Here is a 15912-nt window from a genome sequence, read left to right as displayed (position 1 = left end):
TTTACTATTATGAACCTTATCTTTCTAACACATTGAAGCATTTCATTCTAAGTTTCCTGTTTCTCAGTTCTGATATTCTTCAAGTAATTCTAAGCTGTTAGCTTTCTGAATCTGGGAACTCATCAGGCTGTAACTCTTCGATGGAACTAGAAGAATACAGTGTGACCACAATCACTGAAGGATTAATAAGCTCAAAAGCACCTGCTTCACGTCTGTAATCAGTACTTCTCAGTGGTGAGCACTGGCAGAGAAAAAAAAGCCGCAACAGCAGTCATAACTTGAGATGTATTGCCTGCAGAACTAACTCAGCTTTATTAGTATAAAAATGATTGTTTAGGCAGCCAATGAATATATGGGGTAGGGTTTTACTGCTCTTTGCAGTGAATGACATTTGAACTCAATTTATTTTTGTAATCATTTCAATGTGCGTGCTTTGGTAAACATCTGATTATAGTATGATGAATTTTGCTTTTTATCTTTAAGACTGCAGAGTTGTTTAGTTTGTTTCCTCCCAGATATGTTTCTCATTCCAGCATTTGTCTCTTCCCTGCTGAAAACATGTCAAACTGGTTTAAAATGTTTTGTTTACATTAGAATGAAAACCATATGCCTGACATTAAGGGTGACTGTGCAAAAGCTTTCAGCCGAATCGGGTGTAGCACGTGAGCCCATGTATTTGCATGTTTCCTGTGGACACGTGCTTGTACAGTTAATTGCTGTAGACCCAGAAGCTTCTCTCCTCCTTGCCTATTGGAACCAGATTTAGAAGATGTGTGGAAAGGCCTTCTGAAAGCCCTTTGTTAAACTTCTGCCACAGCGTGACAGGAGGGCTGGGATGTTTTCCCAGTCTGTGATGGAGTTCACTCCCTTTCTGTGTACTGCTAAGTCATCCCTGCCAAAGATGACATTTTCCAGCTCCTAAAAATACATCTGACCAGCCTGTCCACTTCCTTTGAAACAAAGCAAATAGCACTGCCAGGTATAAAACAAAAGATTTCCTGAGATGACAGTACAGGCTTGTAAAAGATACTTGTATATAGGTGCCTTCACACACGCATCTATAAAACTGTCAAATGCAAGTTGAGTAGCACATTACATCGCTATCAGTATGTTTTTCAAACATCTCAATCTAGAGTGAAATCAGTGTAGCAAAGTGGCATCCCTGTGGTTTTGATCTCAAGAGCCTGTTTGTGTGAGAGGAAGGTAGGCTCCACAGACCATTCCCTTCTGCTCCACGAACACGTTCCCCTGACAAGGGACATTTTAGGCTGAGAAAAAATGTATGGGAGCCATTTTTAAGGTACTGTCAGAACATCTCAAAGTGCACATAGCAGCACAGAAAGTAATTAGATCAGGCAGATTTCTGTACGGAGGATCTGCTTAAGTTATATAAAGCAGAAAAAAAAAAAACTACTTGAAGTGCTTTTTATCAGTTCCAGCATTCTGTTGTAGCTGCTCTACAAATCTGTGAGTTAAAACCAACCATTGAGGAATACACAAGCTTTGATTGCAGTGATACACAAAATACACGATGGCTCTCTGCCAGTATCAGTAATTAGTTTGTAGTGACTGTGTTCTTGGAGAAGAGCTTGATTGATTGTGGTTTCACAGCATCCGCAAGTCACATTCTGTATTCATTTTGAGATCTGCAGTGCTTATAATTTGCATTAATGTAGTTCAGATTATTATCAAAACTACTGTATTTAGATGAGATCAGAAAACTGCATAATGAGATAAATTTTGATTATATTATTTGATAACAAATCTTCTTCTGAAGTCAAAAGATTAAGCCAGCAGGATGAGCAAAAATCAAGATGAATAATTAGTTTAGATCACACAAGCAGCAGTCTGAGTGGAAGGGATCATTTATAAAGTCAGGTTTAGATCCAAACAGAGGGAAGCAGGATCTGTGTTGCAGATTTTCCGTGAAGTCTTCTAGCTGGAACTGAGCTGGAATCTCCTCACCCAGGAGGTCTGAATGATTTAGAACTCACAGTGAGCATTTTGCTGCACAGTCTCTTCAGTCTGCAGAGGGACAGGGGAGAGGAGGCCTACTTTTTCCTTAGGATTGATGGTGCCACACGTTGCTGTGCCCATCTGGTTCTGAGCATGCAGCTCACAGCTCTGAGCTTGATGACTACAGTGCACACAGAGGGGTTAGTAAGGCACTAAAATCCAGGGCTCACAGCAGTGAGTGGGCGAGGAACACCTCCTGCAGGCCATAGGAAATGCCAGAGGAGGACCTGTCCTCCATATAGAGCCCTCTGGTCCTAATTTCACTTGTGTCGGTTGCTGGACTACCTCATATCTGTTCAGACATTTCATTCCTTTAAAACATGAACAGCCCTGGTGTTACAGCCGTATTTAGTGCCATATTTGAGAGGTTACCCAAAAGCATTTTCCTTGACCAGCTGGAGCTGAATGGAAAGGTTGGAATTCAGCGCCTTCCGTAGGTTAAAGGAGTTCAGATTCTCACTTCTCCTAAGAGATTCTGACGCTGCAGACTTCTGGTGGTCTTCATTTAGTTCAGCCTAAGTGCTAGGGAAGGGTATGAGACATGGGCAGAAGGAGAGGAAGCTGGACAGCTTGTGTCAGCCCAGGAGCAGACAGTATGGAGGGAGTCCATTGTCTGTTCCTAGCTCACAGCATTATATTTGCTCTTACCTCATCACACTGTGGTGTAAAATGGAGTCGTACGCCCAAGATAAAAAGTCTTTTTTGAAGTAATTGTCAAATAGGCAGTGAGACAAAGATCAGGGACTGGAAACAAAACCCACTGTCAGTTATGGGCCTAATGCTGCAGATCAAGCCTGATGCCCACTGCAACACATTGTCCCTGAGACAAGTCTTCTTTAAGGTTGCTATCGAAGAAAAGCCTGAAACACTTAAGTGAGACTTCATGACATGTTTCAAGCTTTTTTTGCTTTCTCTTCTCAGTGAATACTGGACAGTTCTTCCCCAGATTACCTGTGGTGTGTGAGGACAGCCTTACAGGAATTCCCCCATGTTAAACAGAAAGGACACAGCATCATCATTTCCTGGGCAGATACTGTTTATGTTGTTAGAGGTTAGAAATAGAGATGTAGCTGTGCTAAAGGTTTCAAGATAAAGGAAACCAAATGTCCTAGAACTTTTAAAAGAAGCATTATAACAGAAGGCCGTCTGCTTTTCCAGCTGCTACCAATGGCTCTGGTGGAGTTCTTGCACTCAGGCTCTATCTCTCCCCTGGAGTCTGCAAACCAAGCTGTCTACAGAGACAGCATTCCATCTATTTCTTTATTTGCTGCTGGTGAACATGTACACATATTTTGGTCCTATTGCAATTTAACAGTATATTCTTAAGGACAAGGAGGCTCAGCAAATTCAAGTGCTTTATGTTTTGAGGACTGTCTTTCAGCACTGTTTACAGCTCCACTTCACTGGGTGACCATGTGCAAGAATAGCACAGGGACTGGTCTATATGAAGAGACCATGTTAATAGAGTCAGTAAGAGATAAATTCTGCGTTTTCTGTATATTGACTGTGAAATAATAGTGAATTTCTAAGTCAAAGACACACACAGAAAAAACATTCTTATCTCATACTTATCCTGAGTTTTGAGAAGCTATTTCTACTCATCAGCTATCAATATTCCTGTCACAAATATTATTTCAACATTTTTCTTTCTTCTACTTTTTAATCTCGCTGAACTTTAAAATACACACAATAAAGTTTCAACAGTACTTTTAAGGGAAGATAAAGATTAATCCTAAAGCACAAGTAAAATGTTAATACAGAAGCCAGAGGAGTTTGGCCATCTGCAGTGATGTGAAGTAGCAGACTGGAATGCCATAGTCCAGGCATATATGTGGGCCTGCTGTGCTTCTGTGTAAGAAATGTACATGGTGAACCTGATAAACTGAACGTGCACGTGTTTGTATTTAAGTGGAATTGCCTATCCACTGATTCTTTTAATATTCAAGTTTTGCATTTCAATTTGGGTTTTCTTATCACAGCCAGAGAGTCCTACTCAACATGTCCATGTTTCTTTGTCAAAATTCAGATCCACTGGTAATGAAACAAAGTGGTACCTCTCAATCTTGATAGTGATAGGACAAGGGGGGATGATTTTAAACTGAGACAAGGGAGATTTAGGTTAGGTTAGGAAGCTTTTCGCACAGAGGGTGGTGACACACTGGAACAGGTTGCCCAAGGAGGTTGTGGATGTCCCATCCCTGGAGGCATTCAAGGCTGGGCTGGTGTGACTCTGGGCAGCCTGGTCTGCTGGCGACCCTGCACATAGCAGGGAGCTTGAAACTAGGTGGTCATTGTGGTCTTTTTGTATGCCATTCTATGATTCTGTGGTTCTATGATTCTATGATTCTATGATATACACGTATATATGCATGATGTGGTATTTCAGTACAGCGTACTGTCCTGTTGGAGTCTATATACAATATAACCTGCTCACTATAATGTATCTGTACAGTATAATGTATAATCCGTTCTGCCTGTAAGTGCTCTGAATGATCACTTTGCTTGATAGTTGTCCTGGCTGAGGCAGTAAATAGAGCAGGATTAATGGTGTGGAATTTCTACATGCCAAAATGTAGATGTGATGGCTACAGTGCACAAATAGGAAAAACTGGAGGCAGCATGCAGTTGGGTCAGTGCCACTGCCCATGGAGCAGTGCCGTGCTGGGTGCTGCACCATTTCATTCCTGCTCCTCACATACCTATCCTAGGTAGCCAGTTAGGACAAAAGACTGGTTTTGAGAAATGTCAGCTGCTTTCATGGTTAATGCTGCTTCTGGGGGTTATTCAGCTGCTTACATTCATGAGCTTTTGCAGTGACAGTCATGGAGCAGCCAGCAGGCTTCCCGAGGTCCTGTTGCTGTGGGAGATGGCTGTAGGAGGGATGAGAGGCTGTGCTCTGGCCCTGCCCGCGTTGCTGGTAGAGGGGGAGCATCTCTTTGTTAAGAACATTTGTAAAATGAAGTAATACTTTACTTAACCCAGAATAATATATTGCAGGTTAGGGGCAAATGCTTGTTATTTTACATAGCGGTGTCTACCAAGTAGAAGAAAATATTTTTAGGTCTCCTAGTAACATTACTGTCAATCTCTGTTACATGCAAAGCTGGCTTGAACATAACTAACACACTTGGAAACATTACTGACAGTGACCACTTTAGTTTATAAAAATGTTCTGAAAAATCTTATGAATATACATATGCCCGATTTTGAGCATAAGTAGTCTCAGCCCTAAGATCGTATACAGCTGTTATCAGAACTGGAGTCACAGAGGTTAATTCCTGTTTGCAGAACAGTTCCTGGTTTCAAATGCACTTCAATCTTTCAGAAACCTCAGTGGCTGCGTTTCCAGGCTCTGCTAAATCCTATCTGCGGTACCTGGCTTGGCAACCCTCCCCAGCACTGCGCTGCCAGCCAAGCGGGTCAGAGAGAGGCTATTATTAAACCTTGCTTCCTTGAGATGCTTTCAATAGCAAGATCTGATTATGGTGCGGGTTGCTTAATCGTAGATGAGCCCTGCAGGGCTCACGCTGTCTGTGCTGGGCTTTGGGAGCTGCTGGAGTCGGCGGGGGCACCAGTGTCTGGGGGGCCAGACATCGGAGGTATGGAATCCATGCAAGGGGTTTACCTGTTTGGGTCTGGTTGGCAAAAGCAGATTTGTGTGGTAGCAAGACAGTGCTGTGTGTGCTGTAATCTCTTAGATGGGAGTGCTTTGTCTATCAGGAAAGCTGCTGCAGCTTTGGCCATTATGTCCAGCAGTCATTTTACATCCCTAAGGAGAGGGTTACTGACATCTGTGTTTGTAGACATGATATAAATACTCCGTGGAACAAAGCAGGGTTGTGCTCTGCCTCCCTGCCCTTCCCTGTCTTTGCATTTGGTTTCAATTTGCTCCTGGCCATAGCGACTTGGGGCAGCCCAGGTCTGCTTATGAGGGATGCTGAGCTGGGCATGGGTTGATTAGAGGCCATAAAGTTGGGTCCCTGTGATAGCATTCTGGGCTGAGCTTTTTTGTGCTTTGAAGTTTCTCTGGAATGGGCTGGGTTGATCAAGCAGCACAGAGGAACAGAGGGAAGTTTACAGCCATCTGTAAGATCTACAGGTCCACCAGTTTTAAGAGCACAGAGTGACAGTCACCTCCCCTGTCCAGGCCCCCTGAGCCTCCTTGCCTGCTGCTTCCAGGCATGGTGCTTGCTGGGGCACAGTGCAGCTGCCCCAATGCAGGCTGCCCTCTGCTGAATGCTGCCCCTGCACGTTAACTTTATGGTGGGATGCTACAGAGCATTAAGCAGCACAAAGCTACATGTGCCTTGAATATCTCTTTAATTAGATAGAGGTCTTCTATATGAAAGCAGACAGGACATGAAATGTTTGTCCCTCTGATGATTGCCCTGAAGTGGTCTTCTGCCCTGTCATAGAATCACAGAATCATCACGGTTGAAAAAGACCTCTAAGATCAACAAGTGCAGTCATCAGCCCATCACACCATGCCCACTAAAGCATGTCCCTGCGTACCACATCTACACATTTCTTGAGTATCTCCAGGAATGGTGACTCCACCACCTGTGCCAGTACTCTTTCAGAGAAATTATTCCACATATCCAACCTGAACCTCCCCAATACAACTTAAGACCATTACCTATCATCCCATCCCTGTTACCCTGGGAAAAAGACCGACTCCCACCTCACCACAACCTCCTTTCAGGCAGTTGTAGAGAGCAGTGAGGTCCCTCCTGATGTCCTCCATACTGAACAATCCCAGTTTCCTCCTTCTCTCCCCATAAGACTTGTGCTCCAGACCCCTCACAGCTTCATTGCCCTTCCCAGGACACACTCCAGAGTCTTTCTTGTAGCAAAGGGCCTAAAACTGAACACAGCACTCAAGGTCCTCACATGAGTTCCCAGTAAATACTGAAGATGGACAGAGGGTTGTACCCAAGTTTCTGACACTCCTTTACTTCTGTGTGGGTACCAGGTACATAAACTTGATCTATAGCTTGGATGAAGAACAATAAAACCAGCTCAATCCTGCTGGATCTGAGTGTGTGGCAAAGGGATGTCACAGGAAGGGCAGCTTTCCTTGCTGGCCAGCTGATGTTTGAGACTGGATGTGCGAGTTGGAGCCACAAGTCATATGAATCCTGCCAGTCAGACTGTGTAACTGGGAAATTAAATCAATTAAATTAAATTAAAAATGGGATCCTAAGGCCATTAGGAATGGTTGTAGAATGTTTCATCCTGTTTCTGTGAAAAGATGCTCTGCCAGTGCCCTTCCAAGTGTACTTGGGGGCATAAGGTGTGTCTGTCAGCTTTGTTTAAGGCTGAAGGATCTGAGGACTTTATTTACCAACATGGGGATTGTAGCAACTGTAGCTGCATCTCCCCCTCGTGGAAACATACTTCAATGGCCATTTGAGTAACTGAAATAAATCCTAACTTCAGGGCTTTCTTCCGGATAAGAATACTTTGTTGATACTTTTAAGTACTGCTGACCTTAGAAAAATGAGGGCACTTTTCTCGTATACAAAAGGGCTTGGGAAATACAAGCTGTAATCCATAGAAAGTCAGTAATCAGATAGATTAACACTCAAGAAGCAGCTGAGAGCCATGCAATATTATTGGATTATTTTAAAGCCATTAGAACTGCCCTACTATGCTTCTGTACCACATGAAAACCCTGCATATGTTTATACATATACATACATATATACTCTGTAAGGCTTTATGTATTTATACCTATATACATATACATATATATCAATCAGCTCAGACTCCAAAATAGAAGCTGCTTTCCACATAGCAAATAGTATTTTCATATGGTTTAAGGCAATAGAAATCCGGTTACAATTGAATGCTTTTAATCACTGTGTTCTTGAAGAAGCCATGTAAGCAGCCTCATCATATCCTGATAGCTGTGAGGAAACAAGTTGCCATAACAGCCTAGTTCTACAATGGCTTCTGTAGAGTGAAGCAGTTCACATCCAAAGTTTTTTGTTGAAGTGCCAGTTCTGAAGAAATACTGAAAGTCTGGAACATATCCAGTGCTTGTCCTTGGGGATATTTGAAAATTTATGCAACTTCTAAAATTCACACAAATAGACAAAGGAAGGATGCTTGTGATTCATTGTTAGTTGAAAACAGTCTTTGAGTTACGATTTCCACCGTGTCTTTACTCTTCCCTTTTCCTTTCCAGGGAGTGAAGCTGATTTTAGCTCTTCAAGCAGCACAGGCAGTATTTCAGCTCCTGAAGTCCATATGTCTGCTGCTGGAAGTAAAAGATCTTCTTTTTCTCGCAAGTAAGCAAATTTTCCTGTATGTTTCAAATGCAGCTAGTACAAAGATGGACTACTATGTAGGGTCTCGCAGCTCATGCGTACAGTATCGCTGCTGTGAGTTTTAAAACAGTCTGGGTAGTACTGTGCTCTTGGGCAGCACTAACACTGATAGGAACTGAAGAAAGTTCAGATAGAAGAAAGACAAATTATTGTACTGGTTAGAACAAAAATTGTCAAAATGTCGGATCAGCCAACTGATACTGATTTTTATCTGTAACAAGTACTGGAGATTCAGGTAGGAAAGTCAGAAGAAACAGTGGCTGGAGTAGAGGAGGAAGCAACTGGGTGCACATCAGTTAACAGTAGTATTTTTAGCTGTTAACCTCAACCTTTCTGGTCAAGATCTTTGGTTTTTTGCTATGGTTTATCAGCTCAGCATGTAACTTTCCAGGTCTCGACCTTATTTTGTAGGAAGAAATCAACAATATTGTCTTTAATGCTCTTTTCCGAAACACTCTCATCCAGCCTTTATGTAAACAAAGCAATATGCAAATTGAAAAAATATAAATAGTCATCCATCTAAATGAACTTTTTGTTGAAAGATTTCTGTAAGTTTTCTCTGTATCATCTGTGAACGGCAAATAAGACAGCTTGTGAATACTGGGGTGTTGGATGGAGCAGTCAGTGCGCAATGTGCTCTGCCCACGCAGTCCCTGCTGCTGCACTTTTTTGAGTCGGTGGAAAGAGTTCAAATTGAAGAGACTTGTTTCCTGCCCTTTGTGGAGTCGCGGGAGTGGAGCTGGCAGGCAAACCGGTGCCAGCAGCAGGATACCCATATGCTGAAGTCATGCAGACTTCTCTGAGATTGCAGTGCTCCCCAGCATACAGAGATCAGCAGAGTGATGCTTAATGAACAGTTTCATATCTGTATCATGAGGTGGTTAGAAAAAGAAACAGTAGTTAAATTCTCTGTAGGTTACATCTAACAAGTCACTGGCTGAGGAAAAGAACCCTGCTGAGTGTAATATGAAGCTCTAAAGTGACCTTACTTTTCAGTAAGAACATGTAGAATTTCATGTATCATTGTGTATTTAAATATAACTTTAAATTAGACCATACTGGTGTATTTAAACAGATAGAAGTCCTCTGTAATAGTGCTCCTTCAAATGCACTGCTGTGTTATTACACAGAAGTTGATGCTGTGCTGTACGGAGTGGAAAGAGATGTTTCCTCTCTAACATGTTCTTTTTTAAATGTTTGAATAAACTCACTATGAAACATTTCAGTGTTGTCACAAACCACAGTCCTTCACTTTATTGTAAAATAATTATAAATTCACCCAAACCACAGCGCTGTGATGAAGGCTTGCAGCACAGCCAGTCAGCCATCTGTTCTTTATAAACTGTTCCATTTTCAGAGAAAGGAGGAAACCAATTCAGACAATTTTAAGAGATCTTGCTTCATAATTCTGTGGTATTTTAATTTTTACGTTCAAAACTTTCTTTTTGCTGGCTTGATTTGCCTTTTTCCATATTTTTGAAACCTGCCTTCCACTGTAGTTCAGAAGAACAACTTCCAGTAGAGGGTGAAGGTAGCAGTGTAGGAAACTAAATCAACTAAACAAATGAGAAATGCACCTCTAAAAGCTGGCTCCAGTGACTCAGTTCTTTGGCAGTTACTGGAAAGTGCAGATACAAATTTTATTAAAGCACACATGAATAGCAGTTTTTTTAGTAAAGATGGGGAAAAGAAAGGTAAATATGTATGACAGAAACTGGAAGAAAGAAGAAACTGTGCTTTCTTTGTCTATTTTAATACTATTTCAGCCTGCTCTCACTACTATAGTCCAAACTATATCTAAGCAAATGAATAGTTGATAGTGGCAGCGAAATACCCTGTTTGCCAAAGGCACGGAAGAACAGTGGCTCAAAAAAATCTACCCTCACAATATGATCCCTTAGGCTGCTTGCTGAAAATCATGAGAGAAGTCTTACAACCCTCCACCAGCCTCCAAGGCCGGGCATCTCCACAGGCCCGGCAGAGGAAAGCTGAAAAGTGGTCCTTTTTGAACTAGTTGAGTTTTCAGTCTTCTAATTACTTAATGGAGTCAGAGGTTCAGGGAACACAGATGATGTGATGGAGTCATTGGAAACTACTGCAAACCGAGAAGATGCCAGAGGTTTCCCTACATCGCATTGTTCAAACAAGATCCTCACAGTCATCAAAAGAATATGCAGTGGCTGATGACATGAAGTCTTCCTTTTTTCCAAGCCACTCATAGTCATTTGTATGTTTTAGTGGTATCTCATAGACAACTTTGTATGTACAGTAAGACACATAATGGGTTGTGCTACGAGGATAATCCAGTATGATTTAACCATTTTGGTTCCTCTCCAGTCGTGGCCCTTATGGTCGGAATAGTGGATCCTCATCCTACAAGTCTGGAGCCAGCCCACCTGCTTCCCGTGAAAAGGACCATTTGTCAACACTCTGCAGAAGTCAGCAGAATCCTGTTAACATCCATCAGAATTATGGGGTTTCTTCTCCCAGTAGCAGTAACTCAGGCTCATACAAAGGAAGTGACACCAGCCCAATAATGAGGCAAGTGTTTATTTACTCACCCCAGTGTTCAGTGCTCTGACTTACCTTCTCTGCACTGGAACACACTGTCTGGATTGCTGAGCAAGTCATCTTGCTTCTCAGTGTAGGTGTGACTCCTCATATTGGTGGCTTGACAGTCACCAGGATGCTCCAACCTGTATTTTCCTACCACTGTAAAAGCTTTATTATTTCAGCACAGTGGAATTAGAGGTTACTCTCAGTCAGAGGCCTCTTGTGGTTGGTTTTTGCTCCAAGACAATCTCTTTAATGTGGTTTCATGCCACCAGTTCTAACGTGGATTTACTGGTTCTTTCACTGAAGGGTCCTTTTAATTTGATGAGAGTTGGGTGTGGTAGAATAGAAAATGTTATACACTCAGGCAGAAATTCATTCTGTCTAACCTTAGGCACCTGCCCAAGGAGTGCAGTTTCCTGAGCAGGAAAGAAAACAGATACCTGCCAGAAGATGCAGAGACTGAATTGCTGCCATTCTACTGCTCTCCCTTTCTCTCTCAGACAACTGAACAGTTCTAGCATAGTAGATACACACTTAAATCTAGATAGAGAGAATCTAGGTTTCAGTTTGTTCAATTTCGTAGCTCGCATTTGGATCTAAACTCAGTTTTTCCACTGGCTTGGCCATGTCTTTAGCTGAGTGCCATTGCCAGTGGTGTGGCTGTCTGCTCTTCAATGTTCCACCCATTTTAGATGAGGTGATGCCTGGATATTTCAAAAAGTTAAATAACTCTTGATATCATTTGCTGCAACCAGTCACAATAAACAGTAAATGCTTTGTGATAGCCGCATATCAGCAGTTTCTTCAAGTACTTGACTTTGCAGAGTGAGTCACTTGTGCTGACACTGAGAAGCCCCAGATGAATCAAGTGTAAACTCAGCTTTGTATCGGTCAGTGTTGTATTTCTTTTTTTGCTAAGAGTGAAGAACAGTAGGGGTGATGTTATGTGATGTTTTTTTTTTTCTTTCCAGGCGATCGGGGAGATATTTGACTTGTGTTGATCACCACAGTGTTAAGTCACAAAATCCAGAGCAGTATTTGACTCCTCTGCAGCAAAAGGAAGTCACAGTACGGCATTTGAAAACAAAGCTGAAGGAATCTCAGAGCAAGCTTAAGGAAAGGTACATTTCATTTCAGAAACAGGAGTTACAAAGATTTATTCAGGAGCATTTGGGGATGGGAATCCTGAATATTTTACTGATTTCTTGACCTTGTGAAGTTTCAATTAATAAATTTAGAATATGATCGGTTTGGTATTTCATGTTTCCTAGTTTGCTCAGTAAACATGCACCATGCAGCATATATGTAAACATGGCTCTTCTCCCTTCTTTGAAATTGCCTGATGAAATGTTTTCAAGGGATTTTTTTATCAGTCTGATTTAGAATCAAGACCTTTTATATATAAAAGTTTTGTCCCTACAAATTCATATTACTTTAGTCTTCTATACTACCTCTGTCAGTGAAGTATGACTTCAAAATGTGCTCCTTCTTCTGTAATGAAAGAAAAGTTCTTGTACAAACCAATGTGCCCACTTGTGTTTTTCTTGCTTATATTGAATTTTTCTAAAGAGCTCTTTGTATTGATGCTGAGAAAAGAAATGACAATGTGCATTATACAGTAACAGATGGCATTTGATTAAAACTGGGCTTTGAGAGCTAAATATCCAGCACACGCAACCCAAGCGGGCACAAAGGGGCATTTGAATGGCCTCCCAGGCTGAGTCCTGTCGAACCCACAGTCCTGAGGGGGGCAGCCCAGCCTCTGCATCTTTGAGGAGTGCAGCTTTCCTGCTGCATCAGATCAGCGTCAGCTCTGGTTGTACACACAGAGCTGCTCGCAGGCACAGGCACTGCATGGCACATGCTTCCCAGGAGGCCATTTCTCAGTTCCTGTGGAGCAAGGCAGTAGGAGAGGTGCAGGTTCTGTGCTGATGGGATCTAACCTACAGACCATCGCTTGCGCCTCAAGATGTCAGGGGTTGTAGCACGACCCCCAAGCGTGCCACAGGTCTGCTGACTGTGTGGGGAGGTCAGTGCCCTCAGTCAGCAGCCAGTGAGTCTTGGCAGGCAACCTACAGCTCTCAGGAGTGGCAGCAGGTGGTGCCTGGAGGAATGTGCCTCTTCCCTGGAGCATCTCTGCAGCCATCCCAGTACAGTGGAGCCTCTCCACTAGCTGGCACTAACTGACCAGTCAGAGAAGTGTTACATTTTTCTCTTTCTCCAGGGAGACTGAAATAGAGGAGCTCAAAACTCAGCTAGGACGCATGAGGGAAGACTGGATTGAAGAAGAGTGTCATCGTGTGGAGGCACAGCTGGCCCTCAAGGAAGCGAAAAAGGAAATTAAACAACTCAAGCAGGTTATTGAAACCATGAAAAACAACTTGGCGGAGAAAGACAAAGGCATTCAGAAATATTTCATAGACATAAACATTCAAAACAAGAAACTGGAATCTTTGCTGCACAGCATGGAGATGGCTCAGAACGGCTCTCTGCGGGATGAGGATGTGTCTGACGCACCAGGGAAGCCATTGGCACTGTATGCCAAGCTGCCAGACACCCTCATCGCGGAGGAGCAAGCTTTGGAGGTTGATAGTGGGGTGCTTCTAAATGAGGACGTAGCTAATGGGAACGATTCATTTCAAGAGACTTTCACCACTGCAGGTGCTGAGTTGGCTGATCCAGCTTTCTTCATTTCTGCTGTGGATCAAGAGATGCTTGAAAACGTTCCTGATGAAAAACTAAGGTCTTCTAGAAAGGAGGAGAGGAGCGACATCGTGATGGTGGAACAGTCTGTCCAGACTGACGTGGTGCCATATAGCCTAAATGTGGAGCGGCTCATTCAGAACATCTTCGGATCTCAAGATGTCTCTCCTCTGAGCCCGCCTTCCTCACTGAAGGAATTGGGTGATTTTTCTTCTGGAAGTTTCAGTGATTCTGCTATAGTAGTGGACTTAACTCCAAGCGATCCAAACTCTGCCATCCTTTTGTCTCCTATGGAGTCTCCATGCAAAAAGGTGGATTACGGAGTTGATGAAAATCATGTCATGAAAGAACTTGATTTTACGGAAATGCGTGATGAAGTGTTTGGGTATGTAAATACTTCCTCTGAGACAGGAATAATGCAGAGGCACTGGAGTGGCAGTCTCCTTGTAGATCTCCTGGCTGTAGCAGCCCCCATTGTACCCACTGTCATGTGGGTATTTAGTACTCAGAGAGGAGGAGTAGATCCCATTTACAATATTGGAGCGTTGCTCCGTGGGTGCTGTTTGGTGGCCCTGCACTCATTGCGTCGTACACCCTTCAATATTAGAACCTAAATTCCGCTGTCACTGGGCACCAATGGGCTGAGGTGGAGAGTGGAGGATGAGAGATATAAAAAGATATTGTATATTCTGGCAGAGTCCATTGTTTTGCTCTTGAATACTTGATTTGCACTATAAATTGGTTCAAAAACATGTTCTTGTTTCCAAATGAAGAAAATTGAACCCTGTAGTTCCACAGAATGTTTTTAAATGACATAGCCCAGTACCGCTGCCTACAGAAGTCTTCCTGCTCCCAGTCACCAGGTCCCTCCCTCTGCTGGTGTATTTCTCAGGCCAGCACATCCACACAATAATGAGGATCGGGGACAGCAGAAAGCTAGCACAGCTTCATGGCTGTTTCCTGAGTTAGCCTTCATCTCCCTTTTCAAGGCCAGTTCGTTGAGCAAATGCACAAACTCTATGCTCTGCCTCACAGGCAGCATGAGGTGCACATGGAACAAAAGGCCAGGGAAAGGTGGGATATTTCAGTAGGCAACAGTAACAAAACATTTGTGAAACTACAGTGTTAAGTAACATGGAGACTCGTTTCCACTAAGTGTATCACACATGTACTCTAAAAAGCATGCTAGCGCTTGCCATTTGTTGTCTGAAGCATCAATCCAATTTAGAGAAGAAAAAAAACATATTTCCCAGACAGCTTCCGGCACATCCTTCATGCCTGTCTTGTGTAGTGCTCTTCTAAATCCTGCAACTGCTTGAGCATTCCACCAGTCTTGTGCGTATAAGGACTGTAACCACAATGTTCGGTTGTTGGGAGTCTTGAAACTGTTAGGACGATAAATATAGGCGTGGATACACTTTGAATATTAATGTTGTTTTAGAGTCTTAATGTATTGGAACCTGATAGTCATTTGAACCCTGTGAAATACCATCTATAAATGTATTGTGTTTTAACTTATTGTTTATTTAATTGCTTTATTGTAAATTACCTTTATAATCACAAATTCAGTAAAGCATGTTAGAAATGTTAAGAATCTACGAGTGCTTTATTTAGCGAAGCTACTAAAAAAATACTCAATTTCAGCTGAGACATTGCACATTCAGAGCAGGAGAGAGTACCCTATCATGGCATAAGGATCTGTTAGCATCCTGAAGAGAGCTTGATTGAAAAAAAAAAAACTACTTCCAGCTCCAAGAGGAAGCACTGCACAGAGGACTGTGCTAGGTCAGCAATGCAGCCGCTGCCCTCTCAGCCGCACCCATACTGCACTGAAGAAGCAAGCGACCTAATTATTAACTCCATGCAATCCCAATTTGTAACTTCTCATCTCTGCACTTCAAGAAGTGTATCAGGCTTCCTGCCATTTCACAGACACCTAGAAGGCTTTGTGTAACGTGGCCAAGAGCCACAAAGTCCCATGTATACACTGAGATGCACTGAGGCTCTCAAGCTGTAAACTCTCCATGCCCAAAACTCGAGATTTGTTCCTAAGAGGAGGCAACATCAGCCAGCAGGTGGACATGGTGGAATTGGCTCCACGCAAACTTCTAGCAATACCTCTAGCCACTGAAACCTCACTGCCCCCGCGCTTTCACCTACAGCCAAGCAGTTTCCTCTGCAATCCAGATCAGAAGAGGTCTTGCGAGGCCTGATGGTACCGCGCACTGCTTTGCAGCTTTTGGGAGGAAGACTGCTACCAGTAAGCCACAAAGGAAGAGGAAGGATAGGGCAGCACATAGCAAGC

At 42.9% G+C, this 15912-nt stretch overlaps 1 protein-coding gene across 1 annotated transcript; it reads left to right on the top strand.

Moving 5' to 3' along the window:
- The first annotated feature begins 8185 nt into the window (after nucleotides 1-8185).
- Nucleotides 8186-15210, top strand: SYBU (syntabulin). The gene is made up of 4 exons (XM_031552905.1): nucleotides 8186-8309; nucleotides 10686-10889; nucleotides 11876-12025; nucleotides 13129-15210. Exons 1-4 carry the CDS (start codon nucleotides 8269-8271, stop codon nucleotides 14219-14221), a joined length of 1488 nt encoding a protein of 495 aa, XP_031408765.1. The 5' UTR covers nucleotides 8186-8268; the 3' UTR covers nucleotides 14222-15210.
- Nucleotides 15211-15912: the final 702 nt, after the last annotated feature.

This window comes from Meleagris gallopavo, chromosome 3 (genome assembly GCF_000146605.3).
Source record: "Meleagris gallopavo isolate NT-WF06-2002-E0010 breed Aviagen turkey brand Nicholas breeding stock chromosome 3, Turkey_5.1, whole genome shotgun sequence".
Classification (NCBI taxonomy): Eukaryota; Metazoa; Chordata; class Aves; order Galliformes; family Phasianidae; genus Meleagris; species Meleagris gallopavo.
This window is presented reverse-complemented; position numbering and strand designations above follow the sequence as displayed.

Coding starts and splice junctions, on each gene's coding strand:
- SYBU (XM_031552905.1), top strand. CDS start 8,269: ATGTCTGCTGCTGGAAGTAAAAGATCTTCTTTTTCTCGCAA. Junction 10,890..11,875: donor GACACCAGCCCAATAATGAG/GCAAGTGTTTAT, acceptor TTTTCTTTCCAG/GCGATCGGGGAGATATTTGA. Junction 12,026..13,128: donor CAGAGCAAGCTTAAGGAAAG/GTACATTTCATT, acceptor CTCTTTCTCCAG/GGAGACTGAAATAGAGGAGC.